The sequence below is a fragment of the Lissotriton helveticus genome, chromosome 1_2 (assembly GCF_964261635.1).
Source record: "Lissotriton helveticus chromosome 1_2, aLisHel1.1, whole genome shotgun sequence".
NCBI classification, from domain to species: Eukaryota; Metazoa; Chordata; class Amphibia; order Caudata; family Salamandridae; genus Lissotriton; species Lissotriton helveticus.
The window spans coordinates 116,658,731-116,677,127 of record NC_136058.1 but is presented as its reverse complement, the minus strand read 5'-3'; the positions used below and the strand labels follow the sequence as shown (position 1 = coordinate 116,677,127).

The 18,397-nt window shown below is 47.2% G+C and overlaps 1 protein-coding gene across 1 annotated transcript in view; it reads left to right on the top strand.

Moving 5' to 3' along the window:
- The window catches only part of HOOK1 (hook microtubule tethering protein 1), a 1,127,940-nt gene that overhangs the window by 740,274 nt on the left and 369,269 nt on the right, over nt 1-18,397 (top strand). The window contains exon 15 of the mRNA XM_078669845.1: nt 2,209-2,349. Coding sequence (XP_078525971.1) covers nt 2,209-2,349 — 141 coding nt within the window. The remainder of the gene's footprint in view (nt 1-2,208; nt 2,350-18,397) is intronic.

Here is an 18,397-nt window from a genome sequence, read left to right as displayed (position 1 = left end):
TAAAACTAACCCCTCCCTCTTAAAAAACAACCCCCTCCCCAGGCCTGAAACTTACCCGGACCCCCCCAGCCCCGACCACTACCCCACCCAACGCAAACCCTGAACACTACCCGATCCCCCAGCACTGAAAACTACCCCCAACTCATGCAAACTACCCCCACATCCCCCTTAAAATCGGGCCCCAACCACAGCCCCACTTAACTTGTCCTCTGGCTCCCTCAATCCTTCCTTCTTCCTCCAGCCAGCAGCTAGACTACGCACTGCCTTACCACGCATTGGTCGAAGGAAACCAACTGCTGAAGAGGTAAGTTGTGATTCTCGGGACAAAGGGGCACCATTGAAGCCGGAAACAGCTTACCAGAGCAGGTTGCAGTTGAGGGGTTCTCTGTGCAGAGGCTGCAGATGACGTTGAGGAATCCGAGAGGGGTCAACCACAATGCACACGGGCTCTGGAGTGCTGGGGAACCTCACTGGGACTGGTGGGTCACTTGAACTCGGGCCTGAGACTTTGGGTGCAGAGGTGGCACCGGGAGCAGGGATTCACAGTTCTTCAGGTCACAGATGCCTTTACTTAAAGCTTGTGTCTGGTGAACAGATCCACTGTTCTCAGGAGATCCTGTTCTTTGTCGAAGGCAGGCAGTCCTCCCAGTGTTTTGGAGGTCGCTGGGCTGCAGGACGAGTCGTCTTCTGGTGCAGGATCATTGAGGAGTGCAGACAGGCCAGTAGGGCTGGGGCCAAGTCAATAGTTCTCTGCAGTTTTATCTGCTGGTGTCACTCTGTAGTGTCCAGCTCTTCTTATGTCATCAGGAACTGAAGTTTAGGTACTGGTTATGCCACCTAAATACTCTATTTAGGGGTGTTACAAAGGAGTGACAGGTAGTGGCCAATGGGCCCCTTACCTGGGATGTCTACACCCTCAGTTTTGCCCACTTCCTGTGGGAGAGGGACATAGCCCAAGCCCTGTTAGGGATAAGTCCCACTATCTTCAAATGGTGGGCACTGAAACGTGTACTTCACTTCACCTCCAGCATCTGAAGGTGGAGTTGGCAAAGGGTGGCACATCTCCTGTTCTTGCTGAGTATTCCCGCCTGTCTTCGCGCTGAAAAGGGGGTGAGCACAGGAGGTGGGTACTGGTCCTTCTAACAGGAGAATCTTGGGTCGCAGTACAAATGTTGGTAGGTTTCAGGGGGCCCCTCTAAGTGGTCCTCTGTGCAATTTTGAATAAACCTGGCACTAAAATCAGTCAGGTCCATTATGACGAGATATTTGGTACCCAGCATCCCATACTTCAATGAAGCCATCATGGAGCTGGGGAACTCACAATGATGACTGTCAACCCCATGTACTTACTATGGCTTACCTGGTCACTTACAATATCCAGGAATCAACATGGATACTGCAGAAGCATATTTGCTCCTCACCGGAAATATAGTGCTCTCTGTCGTAAGGCTAAGGCCTGCTAGAGGGGTGTCTTGCGTATAGCCTATGCAGTGTCTGTGGACATGCCACACAGGGATGTGTGCATGTCGACTCTACAGTTTTGTCAGCACCAAGGCACACCGTTTCAAATGGCAGAGTGCAGGGTCTTGGTGAGGGGACCGTAGGGTGGCACAATTTGTTCTGCTATCCTTGGGGTCCCTCTTCAGTGCCAATGCACTAGATACCAGGGGTACCATTTACATGGGGTACTGAAGTGGTGCCAATTGGGAATCAAAGGTACAGTTTAGGGAAGGAGCTCTTGCACAGGGGACCTGGTTGGCAGGGGTCCCTGTGCACTTCCGGTTAGGATTACATCATTTCCCAGGCAAAACGGTGGGGCTAATCCTGTCCAAAAGAGGCACTTTCCTACACCTACACGGACAGATCCTTCCTCAAAACTTCCCCATACTGTCTGAAGTAATGTTATAACTTGGGTGTATACTACTTTCTGTCTCCTTTCATTAGCGTTCATTTATCATTATACATAAGGCAAAAAATCAACTCTAATGGTGTTTAAGAATTGACCTCATATAGATCTAAGATTTGTTTTTCGTGGCACGATGCAATGAGATTGTAATTGCCTCCGACTGGTTTGATATTCGTGGCCAGTTAAAACATGGTGTGGCAAAAAGACTACATATTGTCTGTGATCTGTTAAAATAAAACATTTTTTTACAATAAATAATTAAAAGAGTGTACCTTGACCTCAGTGTTTGTTTTTCTTTTCAGGGAAGTTTTTATTAGACTACAACATGAAAACAAGATGCTCCGCTTGCAGCAAGAGGGGTCTGAAAATGAGCGTATTGCAGAACTACAAGGGCAGCTAGAGGATAAACACCGCAAGATGAACGAACTGGAAACTGAGAACAGGTGATTGTTACTCCTTTTGCACTGCTAACATTTGATGTTCCGTAAATCTATCCTTTGACCCCCAACTGCCACTTTTTAGTTTGATTGCATTGGTAGTTTATGTCAGTAGATGGCACTGAACGTCAACATCATAGTGTTGTAAGTAAAAAATTGGGATGTGATATTCTAGCACTGCAGACGTTATGTGTCCATTCACTTGGCACTTTTCTGCTATTTTCACATTACTGTACATTTATCATAGAGGCATAGAGAATGTATCACAGAAAACGTCCATAAGTGGGATACTCCTGTGATTTTCCTTTTGTGTTCCTCTACCATTGTGTGTCCTTCTTCTCCAGCATTCTTAAAATATGTCCTTGTCCACACATTTCCTTTTCATAACTACTGATATTTTTATTAACAGTGCTCATGTATCAGTAAACAGCAAAATTCAGTAACAATGGATTCAGTCACTATATATTGTAGGATCATGAACTTAATTCCACTATGTCAGAAAAGTATAGAAAACGCATTCATTTTTTAAAGCTTACTAGTAGCTGGTAGTTTCCAAATCCATGCCCAATCAATATTATCTGCCACCTACACTACCACATTTTCTTATTGTAACAGCACAATCAAATCTTTATCAACTACTCTGACTTTAGCCATTACAATGGTGTGAAATCTCTCTCAGTATTTATGAGGTCTCCAGTGGGTATGTGATAAGGCTTCATAACTCTACTCTTTTATTTCAAGACAACAAACATTGCATTGTATCTGGGAGGCCAGGTAGGAGTCCCATCTATGAATTGGCTATACGTCTCTTAACTTGTAATATGACAGACCTTGCAACTTTAAATGTATGGGTGTCAGATGAACTTTGTGCGTCTATAATATAAATAAATATAAATATAAAATAAAATATAAATATAAAAATCTTTTGTGTGCTAGATTCCAAAATCGCATGTTTCTGATAGAACCGCAGATTCTTCACCTATTAATATTCCCCAGGCGTCAGACTGAATCTCAAAACGTTCAACAGTACCTTTGCTCACTGGTAGGTGGTGGTGTGCGGCTCCACACTGACGGTGTTCCACTCAGGAAATGATGTGCGTGGCAAATATAGGCACCGCTCCCATGCACTGACTTTGGTTCCTTTCTGTCTGCGCCACCAGCCGTGGCTCTGGAGCTACATCTCATCTCTGAAGAGACTTGTTGACCTCAGAAATTCAAAAATATAGTGTGCAAGGGAAATTTCACCTCCCAAAACTACAGGGTTTAAACCTTGTAGGGAACGTTGCAAGCAAATGTCTTACAGATCCCCATCAGGTTTTCCTGTGCTGCCTGGGGTCGGACCATGACTCTAAAGCCTGCAGTGACTTCATGTCATGAACCCAAAGGCCATACAAGATCGCGAGGCAAGCATTGGAAGACTACATGTCGAGTCCAGTCCAAGATGATGTAGCACCTTCTCTCTGATATACAGCAGGAAGTGCCAAAAGGCCTATCAAGATTGTGCCTGCACTAGAAGTGGGTCATGGCTATTATTACGGATACTTTTTGGTGCCAAAGAAAGACGGATGCCTTTGTCCTATTTTAGACCTGTGCCTTCCTCTGGAAGGACAGACTAAAAATACTGACCCTGGTCCAGGTCTTGTTTGCCCTCAAACCTGGAGACTGGATAGTGGTGTTCAATCTGCAGGACGCAGAGTTCCATATAAGCGCCCTGCTGGCCCATCGGCACTACCTGCGGTTTGTGGTAGGACAGGGGCATTTTATGTCTGCTTTGCTCCCCTTTGGCCTCACCACTGCCCTGCAGGTGTTCACAAAAGTGATGGCAGTGGTAACAGCACATCTTTCGAGGTCAGGGGACCCAGTCTTCCCCCACCTGGACAACAGGCTGTTGAAGGCGGGCTCACCCCATACTGTCATCAACCACCTCCAGACTCCGGCAAACCTCATGCCACTTTTGAGGTTCACTATCAATGTTCTGAAGTCACACTTGACTCCCTTGCATTCTCTCCCTTTCATCAGAACCATTCTGGGCGCAGTTAGATTTTGTGCCTTACCCCTGAAGTGTCCAGGACATTCAGGCTATGGTTCTGTTCATGCCCTAGATTTCAGTGAGGAAGACTCTGAAGCTGCCGGGACTGATGGCCTCCTGCATCCTGCTGGTCAAGAATGTCAGGTGTCATATGCAGGCTCTGCAGTGTCATCTGGTCTCAATGGGCCTCTTGGACCACATCCAGATTTCGGAGGAGACTGAAAATGACCTGCATTGGTGATTACTGGAACTTGATATGGTCAGCTGCAGACCCCTCTCCCTCACGCACTCAAAGCTGACAGTGGTGACCGATGCATCACTTCTGGGTGGGGGCAGATCAGAGGCATCAGGTCTTCAGAGGAGTCCTGGTTCCACATCAACCTTCTAAAGCAAAGTACCATCCGCTTGGCATTGAAAACCTTCCTTCCAGATGCCAGGAAGATGCTAGTGTAGGTTCTTGTGGACAAAACCACTGCCATGTGGTATTGCAACAAACAGGGCGAGGTGGGGTCATGGACCTTGTCCTAAAAGGCACTACATCTCTAGAAATGACTCGATCATCAAGAAATTTTCCTGGTGGTGAAACACCTTGCAGCAGCTTTTAATGCAAGGACAGACAAGCTCAACCGTCGACACCTAGCAGGTCACAAGTGGCAGTTGAACCTGGAGATGGAGCAAGGTCTCTTCCATGACTAAGGTTAACATTGGCTCGTTCTGTTCACCACAGAGAATGCACAATGTCAGCAGTTCTGCATATTGAAATTTTCATGGCATCTTTCGCTAGGAGACTCATTTCACTTTAGATGGAACCCTGGACTCCTGTATGCTTTTCTGCCAATACTCCTCCTGCCACAATTTCTGAAGATGGTCAGAAGCAACCAGGTCCAGTCATTCTAATGGCCTCAGACTGGGCACAAAGAATATACTATCCAGAGCTCTGGGTATAAGTGTCTGTCCACCAATCAGGCTGTCCTCCAGTAGGATCTGCTGTCACACCAATGGGACAGGGTGTTGCACCTGGGCCTTCACAGTCTTAAATTATATGCTTGAAGATTGAGCATCAACAGCTGAACACATTCGACCTTTCTCTGGAACTGGTTGATGTCATCTTGGCAACCAAGCATCCCTCGACAAATACAGTGTACGCCTGCCGTTGGGACAGATTTTGGCTTGGTATGGCACACAGCAGCTTGACTCCCTCTAGGCAAAGTTATCTGATGTTTTGTTGTTTTTATCTGTTGCCTGGCAAGGCTTTGATCTGGGCACAATTAAAGGGTATCTTTTGACTGTTTTGACTTTTTTATGGTTTCCAAGTCAGTCCTCATTAAATAAATCACTTTTTGTGATGCTTTTTTTTAAAAGCCTACAAAGTAAGGTTTCCCTCTCGTTTTGCCATGCCACAGTGGTACCATAACTTGGTCCTCGCAAATTTCATGTGTATTCCCTTTGAGATGCTTCACAGCTGACCCTTGTGGCTTCTCACCCTCAAATGATGTTCCTGGTCGCCATAACATCTGCATGGCGTATAAGTGAGCTTCAAGCTCTCTCTGCCAACCTGCCATACACCACCTTCTTACCAGACAAACTGATTCTGCTGATGCGAGCATCCTTCTTGCCGAAAGTTGTAAAACTGTTCCAAATCGATCAAAATATCAACTTTCTGATAGAGACTTCTAGCTGCAGATTCCTTACTTTAGATTACTCACCTTAGAATTATCCACAGGTGTCAGACTGGAACTGGAAATTTCTTGTGAGCAATACCCCTGCTCGCCAGTAGGTTGTGTCATTTGGCTCTGTGTGGCGTCGTCCATGCCAGAAGTGACATGCACAGGGCCTATATAGGCGTTACCCCAGTGTGCTTAAGTCGGTTCTTTTATTCTCGCACCAATTAGCACAGATCTGGAGAGACCTACCCTCTGGTAATTTTTTAACTGCCCTTTTTTCTGCTTTTGTCAATGTGTTTTTTTGAGGCATCTTATGGTTTGGCAGGGATGTTCAAGAGAAAGGCTAGCTAAAAGCCCTGCGGTTCCTGTCACCGCCAAATGTTGGTGATGAGGCCAGCACCTCATATGCCTCTGGTGTCTTGAGCGTGATCACAATGCCAAGACGTGCTTCGTTTGTTGTGCCGTGCACCCCAAGGCCTTGAGAGAGTAATCCTCAAGCACCTTGGCGCTCAACGTGCAATGATACAACAGTCTCGATCCTGGTCGAAAGGAAAATCCAGGAGTTGGTCGCTGAGCCATCAATCTTCGTCCCACTGCAGTAAGTCCCACAAGAAGAATGGGAGTAAGTAATCGAAGAGCTCTTCGACTTCACCCTGTCTGTCAAAGTAATCAGACGAGGGAGCATCGTCACGCTAGATTTGGCTCTGCAGTTAAGTCGGCGCCTAGGCTGTCTCCGCGCCTCCCAAAGTTTCTGAGAGCTGGAGCGACACCCACCCAACTACAAGAATGTTATGAGGCCATGCACCTCATATTTAGGTGGCCTGTCCCCGCTAGAGTGCCTTCAGACCCATGGGTTTGGGAGGGGCACCTACTGGTTACCGCCAGCAGGTCTGCCCCCAGTGCCATTCGGGCCTCTTGGATCCAGACCAGCACCGGTTATACCAAAGCTCTCAAGGGGTAACTGTGGAGAGCAGCTAACGCTTATCCAAGAGTGTGTAAAGCAGTTGCATGTACCACTATAGTTGGTCTGTAAACGTTTCACACAAGAAAGAACCACATCAGGTATATCTCCTATCCGGAGATATCAATTACACACATGTAAAACTTGGAAAAGAGGTAAGTAGCAAAGAAAAACACAAAGGGCCCAATCAGGGGGCCAAACCACATACAAAAATAGTGGGATGCGAGGTGAGTACCAAAACATGACTAGTCTCCAAGGTTGGAGGACCCCAGAGGAAGCCAGGAACCACCCAAGGTGAGTAGCCACGGACCACAAGGGGCCCGGGTACAGCGTGGTTACATCAGGCCAGACGTCCATAGAACAACACAGGGTAAGTTTCAGTTGGACATTTTGAGTTCTAGGACCCTTCCCTAAGGATCCAGAAGGAACCAAGGTTGGAGAGGCTGCCCCACCCTTGGATATCCAGAAGTTATGGATACCTTCACCAGGAAGCACAAGTCAAAGGGATGAAGTGGTGTTAGAAACATCCATAAATGCCAGTAGAGGGTCGTGGAAGTACAGGAGCTACAGCATCTCATGGACCAGGTAGGTGGAACATGGACAAAGAATCCAGACGAGAAGAACATGAAAGCAGGGGAGACAGAGTCCAAACTACCCAGAGGTGACCAGGGGGCACAGGACCACAATACCAGCCCTGGTTGAAGGTTCCTTGATGTAGCATGGAGTAGACGAAACAGCTGTGGAGACCAGGCAACGGTGTAAGAGCCTTTAATGAGCTGGTCCACGCCGGTCGACTAGTGCAGGAAGGTCAGTGGCCGGCAGGACCACCAACATGCCTTGTCAAATGCAAACATCGGTTTGCGGAGGTAGATGCTTGGTTGCAGACCAGGAAGGTCTGAGAGAATAACCCAGCAAGTGTAAGTCAGGACCGGCCCTCAGCACAATAGTGAGCCAGCAGGAATCGGTGGATCCCCCTCGAGGACCCTCTGGCAGTAGGCACAGGAGGTCGTAAGAAAGCCTCAGCAGCAAACAGGGGATGAAGCAAACAGGGGATGAAGGCCCACAATGCAGAGGATGTAGGTAGGGTGTTGAGCTTGGAGCTGTATAGTGCTGGAGGCAGGGGTTACTTGCAGTTTGAAGATCTTTGGTGAAGAGAGCCAACAAGCCTTGGTAACGCCAACCAGGCATGGTGCACGGGGGGCGGTCCACATTGGCTCGAGAGGGATTACAGTTTTCCAACTTGCAGGGAAGAATGGTCGTGCCTCTAGAGATCCAACAAACTATCACCCGTGTTGCAGATTCAGACGATGTCCATGGGACAACATGTCCATGGGACAACAGGATCAGCAAACCGGTCCTCAGCGTTAAGGTGGCTGCAGATGCAGGGAAGTGACTCCTACACTTCAAGGGAGATTCCTTCAGCCTAGTATGCAGCCTGAGTCCTTGGTGACTCGGAGGATACACAGCCACCGAGTTGCAGATCCTTGGAAAAGCACTGGGACAAAGATGCAGAAGGATTATTCCTACCGGGAGCAGTCTTGTCGTGGGGCCTGTCTTGAAGAACAGCAGAATTCCACTGTCCACCAGCAGAAGAATATTTGAACAATCTTCAGCAACAGGCAGTTGGTTTCAGAAGTTGTTGGGGGGATGATTCTAAGGACTCACCCTCAGGGGAGCCCTTAAGTAACCCTAGGAAGGGGAAGGACCTATCAGAGGGAGTCAGAGACGCTACTCAGCTGTCCTAACCAGTCAGATGCTCCCAAGGGCCTTGATTGCACATGGCAAAATCAAGTGGCCACTTGGAGGACCTCTGGCCACCTCCATAGGGAGGAGCTGGACAGGGGGGTAGTCACTCTCCTGTCCTTTGTGTGGTTTTGTTCCAGAGCGGGAGCCAAAGGGTTCCTGACCTGGGCAAAATTGGTTTATGCATGGTGGGCACCAAATGTGCCCTTCAATGTAGTCTGGTGGTGCTCAGAAGCGCCCCCCACCCTACCTAATTCTAAAGGGTAGGTGGTCACACCTCTCCTTCACAGTAAATTCTTTGTCCAGCTTCCCTTCCCGAGTTAAGCTCATCAGCAGGGGGGCAGAACACTGTCTAGGGTTGGCAGTAGCACGGGCTGGCAGTCAGACCCTGTAAGGCTACACAGGTAGTTATTTGGGGGTCCTCTGTGGAGCCCCAGTACATGGTATCATGCCACTAATACTAGAATCAGTGTAGTTATATGATTTCAACATGTTGGATAACAAACTTGACCAGGTTTGGGACAGCCGTTATGTAGTTAGACATCTGGACTTTGCCAGTGTCCAGTACATAACTTATAACGGCTGTCCCGCACATACAAAGCCCAGAATATGGGGTCAGGGGTTTTAGGGGTATCTTTGCTAGTGCAGGAGTACCTAAACTCTTAGAACCAGGCACCCTGCCCTTGGACTGAAGAGCCTATCTTAGGAGTGACTTATAGGCTAAAAGTTCATTGACCGGGAAGTAGGTCATGGTTGTTATTCCTGCTACTTTCTGGTGCCCAGAAAGGATGGAGGCGCTCCTCCTATGCTTGTCCTGCACCTGCTCAATTTCTTCCTGAAAAAGGAGTCATTCACAATGCTCATGCTCGCTCAAGTTCTGTCTGCTCTCAACCCAAAAGACTGGTTGGTAGCACTGGACCTGCCGGATGCATACTTCCACATTCTCATCTTGCCTACCCACAGACGTTATCTGCAGTTCACCATAGGCCACAAGCACCATCAATTCGCCGTCCTCCCTTTCGGCCATACCAGCACCCCTTGGGTGTTCACCAAGGGGATGGCAGTGGTTGCAGCTCGTCTGCAGAGATCAGAGTTTCCCATCTTCCCCTATCTCCAGGACTGACTGTTGAAGGCAAGCTCGCCCCATCCAGTCGTCTCCCACCTCCAGACATCGGGCGGACCTCCTGCACTCGCTGGGATTTACTATCAACATGCGATAGTTACGCCTGACTCCCTCTCAGACTCTCCATTTCATCAGAGCTGTTATAGACGCGGTACAGTTTCAAGCTTATCCTCCCGAACTGCAAGTCCAAGATATTCAGGCTATGATACCGATGTTTCAGCCTCTATCCTGGCTTTCAGTGAGACTGACTGTGAGGCTACTGTGCCTCATGGTCTCCTGCATCCTGGCAGTGACAGATGTGTCACTCCTGGGATGCGGCAGCCATCTGGGAGAGGCGGAGATCATAGACCTCAGGTCTCTGGCAGAATCCAGGCTCCACATCAACCTGCTAGAGCTCTTGGTGATCCGGCTGGCATTTAAAGCCTTTCTACTCGCCATCAAGGAAAGGCTAGTGCAGGTGTTCACGGACAACACCACTGCCATGCGGTACTGTAAGAAACAGGATGAGTGAGGTTGTGGACTCTTGGTCAGGGCATAAATCCCGGAGAGTTTTGTATAAAACGCTGTTGAGCATGGCCATCAGTCCTCCGATCAGACTGCCCCTTCGGGAGGATCTCCTGTTACAGCAGCAGGGGAAGGTCCTCCACCCGGACCTGGCAACCCTCCTCCTTATGTGTGGAGATCGAGCAGTGACAGCTTTTAGACCTTCCGCCCAAAGTCTGCAATGTTATCTTGGCCAAGACGGTATATGTCTACCGCTGGGCCAGGTTTGTGGCTTGGTGTGCAGTAAAGTAAAGTGACCCCCTTCCTGCTCTTCTTTTTCAAGTCCTTCTATTTATTCTTTCTCTTGCCCAGCAGGGCCCTGCTTTGGGCACCAAAAAGGGCTACCTTTCTGCCATCTCAGCCTTTCTGCGTTGCCGGATCATACATCCCTGTTCAAATCCCCTGTTGTTAATAGGGGTTTGAAATGTCTTCAAGACCTGTTTCTAACCTTCACCATGCCTCAGTAGGACCTCAACTTAGTACTTTGCTTTCTGATTAGCGCTACTACAACTGTCCTCTCAGGTTTCTTACCATCAAGCCAGCCTTCTCAGTGGCAATAACATCTGCCTGGAGGTCAGTGAGCTCCAGGCGTTGTCATCTAAGCCTTCGTACCTAAATCGCTTCCCAGACAAGCTGGTTCTTCACACTAGAGCTACCTTCCTGCTGAAAATTGTCACTCCCTTTCAGGTAGGCAAGTCCACAACCCTGCCTACCTTTTGCACTCTGCAGCGTCCCTTTAAGAAAGAGGAGCATCACCACTGACTGGACTCAAAAAGAGCATTGTCATTCTACCTTGACGACACAAAAGAGTTCTGGGTGAATGACCAACTCTGTGTGGGGTATGCCGGAGCAAAAAAGGGAAAGGCTGTGCAGAAACAGACCATCACCTAATGGATTGTGCTCTGCATTAAAATCTGCAACGCACTGCACGAGAAGCAATGCATCTGTGGGTTTGCGTGCTCATTCCAGCAGAGCTAAGGCTTCGACCACTGCGTTAACACACAGAGTTCTGGTCATGAATATCTTCCAAGCATCAACATGAGCTTCTTTGCACATGTTCACCAAGCACTGCTGCCTGGACAGTCAGATCCATCGGGATAGTGAAACAGTTTTACAGACCCACCTCCGGGAAAGTATTGCTTGGGTATCTATTCCATGGTAAGGAGTCTAAGGCTAAAAGTCTATATTAGATGAACAAGATACGTTTGGTAACGCCTTTTCCGGGACATATGTCAGGCAGCTACATGAGTTTCATACATTCACGAATCACTACTGTCTGGATAGCCAGATTAATCGAGAGTGGCATTTTACTTCCTATGTGCTCCAGTAATTTTTGGTTTGAGTCCATTCTCAGACTCTCTTCCAAATAGGTATTGCTTCATTATCTATTCACATGTGAGGAATCTGTGTTTAGAAGTCTCTGTCAGAAAAACAAGTTATTTACTGTGATATCGATCTCTCTGGTTGAGATTATATCTAACCACAGATTCCTCAACCCAACCATCTTCCGCATCTGTGAATTGGACTCTGTCCATTAAAAAGATCCCAGGGAAAGGGAGGAACGTTATAAAACCAGAGTTGGGGTAGCCTAGAAGATTCCCCCACTTCAAAGGCTGGCACCAGGTATAAATACTGGTTCCTCAGAACCTTTTTTCAGTACACTCCTAGACCTATGGAGGGCTTCAGAAGGACTAATTTGGACCACCAGAGTCCTGGCCTGCTGCTTGAGGCCTGCCTTGCTACTTGAACCCAGTACTGTCAGTGTGACTCATCGGACGAGTTGTCTGGCCTTCTGTGTGACCTACATGGACATAGTAACCTCCAGAGACCCTCAACCCTGCACCAGGCCTCTGCCTGGAGTGAGTCCTGACCCCCACAAGTGGTGCTCGACCAGTCCTGGGCCCTTGGAAATAGTGCTGAAAGTGCTCCTCCAGCCAAAGCCTATACCACCTACAGTACTATACTACACCAATAAGTGGCATTAGAACCGACAAGAGACAGGGACCTACCTGCTCGCTGATCCTCCCAAAATAGTAACTGGTTGTTACTCTGTTTCCACCCACCGAGAAAGGATGGAGTCCTTTGTCACATTTATAACTATCCGCAAAATGGATGCCTTCCTGCAGAAGGACAAATTCAAGATGGTCACACTAGCCCAGGTTCTGTCTGCCCTGGATTCGGGCTACTGGATGGTAGCCCTGTACCTGCAGGATGTGTATTTCATATACCCATCCTGCAGTCACAAAGACACCTGTGGTTTAATGTAGGCCAAGAGGATTTTTAGTTTTTTGTGCTCCCTACGGTCTTGCCAGTGTTCTCAGTTGGTACACAAAAGGGATGGAGGTGGTCATGGCACACCTTCGGAGATTGAGGATACCAGTTTTCCTCTACCCCGATAACATGCTGCTTAAGGTAAGCTTGCCACCTACAGATGATGCCGAACCCCCTGACATCGTTTGGATTCACGATCAATGTGCTAAAGTCACATCAGACTCCTTCTCTGATGAACCTTTTCATTGGGCACAGAAAAGGTGATGGAAGGATTGCTTGCTATTTGATCACCGGCAATCGCTTGCAGAGCATCTCTTCACATTGCTCTTTTGTCGACCATGTCACCTCAGTTTGGGCCCACCCATATGCAAATCAGCCTTGACCCTGTTCCTCGTTTGAACAGTCCAGCCCGAAATGTCAGTACAAGTCAGGCCCGAACCAAACCCAAGCATAATCAATGTAGGACCTGTTTCGCCGTGATAAAGGCACATCGGCCAGGTATGGCTTTGAGCATAGGACCCACGCCTGAGCATACCCTTGCCACTTAGAGCTGTACATCAAACACACAAAATATGATGGGAGAAATGTTTGTAATTTGTCTAGCCACTGGCAAACGCTTGGGTTAGCATCCCAACCTATCGTTCTTTTACTTACCATGCCACCTCAGTTTGGACCCAGCCATATGCAAATCAGTCTTCTTCATGGGAACAGTCCAGCCTAAACTGCAAGGCCAGGTTCTCAACAAACCGGAACACAAGCAACCTAGGAATGGTTTAGCCCTGATGAGGGCTTATCAGCCAGGGATAGCTTGGTTCCAGTGGCACAGTGAGGACAGGACCTACCTCTGGACATACCTTTGATACTTAGAGCAGTAATCAATCACACAAAAGGTGACGAGAGGAAAGCTTGCAACATATCTAACCACTGCCAATCGCTCTGGGTAGCATCCAAACTCATAGTTCTTTTGCTCACCATACCACCTCAGTTTGGACCCAACCATATACAAATTAGCCTTGGCCCTGCTTCTCATAGGAACAGTCCAGCCCTTTTCATTAGAGCCATCTTGAATACAGTGCTGTTCGGAGCTTTCCCTTCATCACGAGTCCAGGACATTCAGACTCTGATCCTGACATTTCAGTCTATGTCCTGGGTCTCAGTGAAATTAGCACTGAGGCTTCTTGCCTATTGTGTTCTGCTCATCGACCGTGCCCAGGTGGCATATGCAGGCTCTGCAATAGAACCTGAAGTCTCAGTGGGCCCAGCTCCAAGGAAACCTCTCAGATTTCAGCACGGTTTCAGTGGGGACTGCAAAAGATCTACTGTGGTGACTCCTCGATCTCAATTAGATCAGCGGTGGAAACCAGACTATGGGTGGTGTGGGGTTCACGTTTCTGTGCCTAGAGTCTCTTTACCCCTGGAGTTGGGTGTGACATCAAGGCATTTCCCTGTTCATGACCCACCTGAGTGCCAATGTGGATGATCTCTGCTGAAGGGGCCTAGTGGATCATAAATGGCATTTTCACTCGAGGTGGCACAGGGCATCCAACATTGATGGGGATAAACCTGGCTGGATATTTTCTTGAGCAGGCACTACCAATGCTTTTGCGTGCCTGAGTTCCTAAATAGGTTCTCCCTAGGAGGCCTATTGCAGCTGAGCTGTTACAGGACTCCTGTATGCCTTTCCGCCCCGCCCGCTCCTGCCCTAAAGTCTGAAGAAGATCAGGAACGACTAGCCCAAGTCTTCAGTAGGGTTTCCAGAGAGAGTGTTACCTGGAACTTCTGGGCATGAGCATCTGTACCCAGATCTTCTGCTTCTGCTTCGGGAGGAGCAAGGCACTGTTCTGCATCCGGGCATGTACAGTGAAACCCCCATGTGTGAAGATTGAGTGTGCAGCATTTGACAACTATGTGGTGACAGCAAATCACAACTGTTACAAGCCAAAGTGTTGGATCTCTTATTGTTTGTTTTGTCTTGCAGTGGGCACCGTTAAAGGATATTTATCGCCCCTTTCGGCTGGCCCTATGCTGGACCAGCTGTCCTTGTTTAAATCACCTGTTGTGATGGGGTTTCTCAAAGGTTTAAGCCATTGTGATGCCACAATGAAATCTACATTTTTTCCTAACTTTACTCATTTGCTCTGCATTCGAGCCATGCACAGACACTCATTACGTATTCTGACTCTGAAGACTGTGTTCTTTGTCATGATTACTTCAGCTGGTCGCACAAGTGAGCTTCAGGCTCTCTTGGTGCAGCTGCCCTGCACCACCTTTTTGCCAGACAAACAGATTTCCCCAGACAAAGATTTTGAAGATCAAGGTGACCTTTTTGCCAAAACTCTTGACTCCTTTTCAGATTGGCCAGTTCATCACCCTACCGATGTTCTTTGTTGAGCGTTAGGCCTCGAAGAAGGAGGCGAGATTCCATCAGCTGACCCCAAAAGAGCCTTGAGTTTTTACTTTGATTTCACCAAAGACCACCTTGTTGCCAATCAGCTTTTTGTTGGGTTTGCTAGGGCAAAGACTACTAAGGCAGTAGAGAAAAGCACTTTGTCAAGGTTGAGAGTCCTCTGGATCAAGATCTGCTACGCTTTGGCCAAGAAGCAGCCTCTGGAAGGACTGAGGGCTTATGCCACCAGGGCCGAAGGTGCTACAACTGTGTTGGCATGCGGAGAGCCTGTTCTTGATATTTGTTAGGCTGCGATGTGACATCCAAACACACTTTCACAAAGCAGTGCTGCTTTGACAGCCAGATCCGACAGGAAGGGCATTTCATCCATTCAGTCTGCAGGACCTTTTGGTCTGAGCCATTACGCGGACCCTCCACATTCAGAGGTACAGCTTTGGTATTTGTACTAGCATTGAGGAATCTGAAGATGGAAGTTCCAATCAGAAGAACAAGTTATTTACCTTCAATAACGCTATTTGGGGTGGATACTCTAACCACAAATTCCTCACTGCCCTCCCTCCTCCCCGTTCTTTGGAATGGTCTCTCTTTTCCATCTATTTAGGTCCCAAGTTAGAGATCTGCACACCAGTATTCTTATTGGTTTTTGCTCCCTGTGTCTGAGGGCGGATCAGTGTGCATGGGTAGTGTTTATATGCATCTCCGTTTCCATATAAACACGGCCATCCTATTCCATTTGGATCAGTCCATCACGTTCCCATCCTTTTATCCTCTGCCACATACCATTAAGGCTGATGAGAAGCTTCACACACTGTACCACAGTAGGATAATCACCCATTAACATTGACTTTACCAAGGAGGTTAGCTCTGACAACCATCTCTTCATTGGGAATGCCGGTAAGAGAAAGGGCAGAACAGTATAGAAGAGAAACCTATCTAGATGGATCAACTTCTTATCAAAATATGCTATTACTCTGCACATAATGACCCACAGTTTGGCATACATGCCTATTTCTTCATCGAGAAGTCCTAAATATCAGCCTTGACATGAGGAGTCTCTGTGACTGAAATCTGTAGAATGGCTTCTTGGGCATCCCTTCTCACCTTTGCTAAGCATTAATCCTTCAATTTTTAGGTGATGAGAGATGACCATTTTGCATGCTCAGTCCTTCAGGATTTCCTGCCTGACCATTCCTTCAGACGCTCCATTGGTTACGTATTGTTTGGTAATCAATTCAGAAGGTTAGTGCTCTGCAGGTAGAAGTATCCATCAGAGGTAAAGGGTACTTAACTTCAGCAGCGATCTTTCTGGTGAACACTCCTTGTGTAGATGTATCATACATCCTTCTCACCTCATTGTTCTGAAGACCTAAGTCCTTCAAGTTGTGTTTTTTCAGCGTCTGAAACATTTTAGTCACACAATTTTAATGTAACACCAAGTAATTTACTACGTTTTGTTTAACATTATATCTAGTTGTTTGGGGAAATATGAGAATTCGAACAATCTAAAAACGAATGTGCAGGACTCTAAAACTAAGACTTTATTCAGTCGGAGATGGAAAGACATGACACCAAGTGCTGACTTTACAACAGACAATATGATGGTCTGGAGTAAAGATATTCATTTTTTAAATAGCAACAAAAAGCAATGGAATTAATGATTTTGAAATAGCAGTGTTTTGAGCCTTAGAGATCAGCATCAAGAATCATGTTGCTGTGAGTTTCCAACAGAACTGGGAGACTTGCCAGCGACATTTATCAAGATACTTATCTGTAAGACTTGTTTTGAAGCTTAGTACCTTTAATAAAATTGCAATTTTTCATTCCTCAACAATACATTAACACATAAAACAACAGAAACCATAGGTTTACTCATCATCGTGCAATACTGTTGTGCACTGTAGACTTAAAAATCGACTAATCCTCTCTCACTTTCCTCAAGATGGCATATCCTTTTTCTCAAGAGATAGTGGGAGAGCTCTGCCCAAAATACTGTGCTGTAAAACCATTGCTGTAGATATGATGCTTAATGGAACCTTCATTAGCTCTCATTCTTGCTCAAGGGGAAAATAGAATATTTAGAGATGGTGTAAAAGAGAACTCCAAATACATTTTAATTCTTGACATCTCAATTAAGCAATGACACATCACTGAATATGTAAGGCTTTGATATTTCCTAGGTTTTAAATATCTGTCTCCCAAAATTGTGTTGCCCTAGCTGGGGCTATAAGGGCTATTGTGTATGGTCTTAGTCAATTATAGCAGACAGTTTTCCTACATGTGTTATGGTGCCCTCAAGCCAGCTCGAGTACTAATATAGATGGGAGAAGGATCATGCAAAAGCTTAAGAGTGAGGTGAGCTTAGATTTGCTCTATCAAGAAAACAATTACAGTGTAGACACGTGCCCAGACTGTATGTGAGGCAAGTATCTGACTAATGCGAACAAGTAGGCTGGGATGATATTCAGAAGATAATAGTGGCAAATATTTTTACAAATAAAGTATGTTGAGGTGCTGTCGGCATGGGGCTCCAGTTGAGGGCACTAGTAGTGTTGAGGTAGGATATGGGCCTCTGGGAGAGTGGGACCTCGTGGATCTATCGAACAGGGCAGGGAAAAGAGGCATTACGAACTTTGAGTTCCCATCACTAGGGGGCACCGTGAGAGGCTTCCATACCATGTCCCACTCATCAGCAATGGGGCGTTTGTGAAGGCAGAGGCTCCCTCTCTGCGAAGGGCCACACACTCAGCCTCCATCCAGTGTAAGAGATCCCGGCCTCATTTGTCTAACATGGGGGCTGGACTGACCTACATTTCCTGCTGATGTTTTGTTTAGCAAGCAAAAGTGCAAAATCTAGAAAGTGCATTATTTGGCCATTCCCAGCGCACAAGCCTGACATGACATTAGTTTCATGAGTCTTGTTAAGTCGACTGTCCGTAGGACTCCCGACCAGAGCGGTTACAATTCGGGCATCCCCATAGCATGTGACAGATGTCTGCAGATATAGTCCCACAGTGGATTCAGGCCACATTGGCAGCGGGGAACACATGGTTAATTTTGGATGAGGGTGGTACGCTCTGTGGAGGATTAGGTATTGTATTAGTTCGAAACAAGCAATGCTCAACAGCTTGCTTTGGTGATCCAGGGCCTAGGCCCATTCTTTGTCATGCAATACTCTAAGGAGCTCGAGTTCCTAAGTTACCCGGAGTGATTGTGGTGGGAGTTAGGTACGGGCTAGAATCACATTATTGCACCAACTGATAATTCTCTGCCTATTTCCCATAGTATATATGGACTATGCCAATGTGTGGGTCAC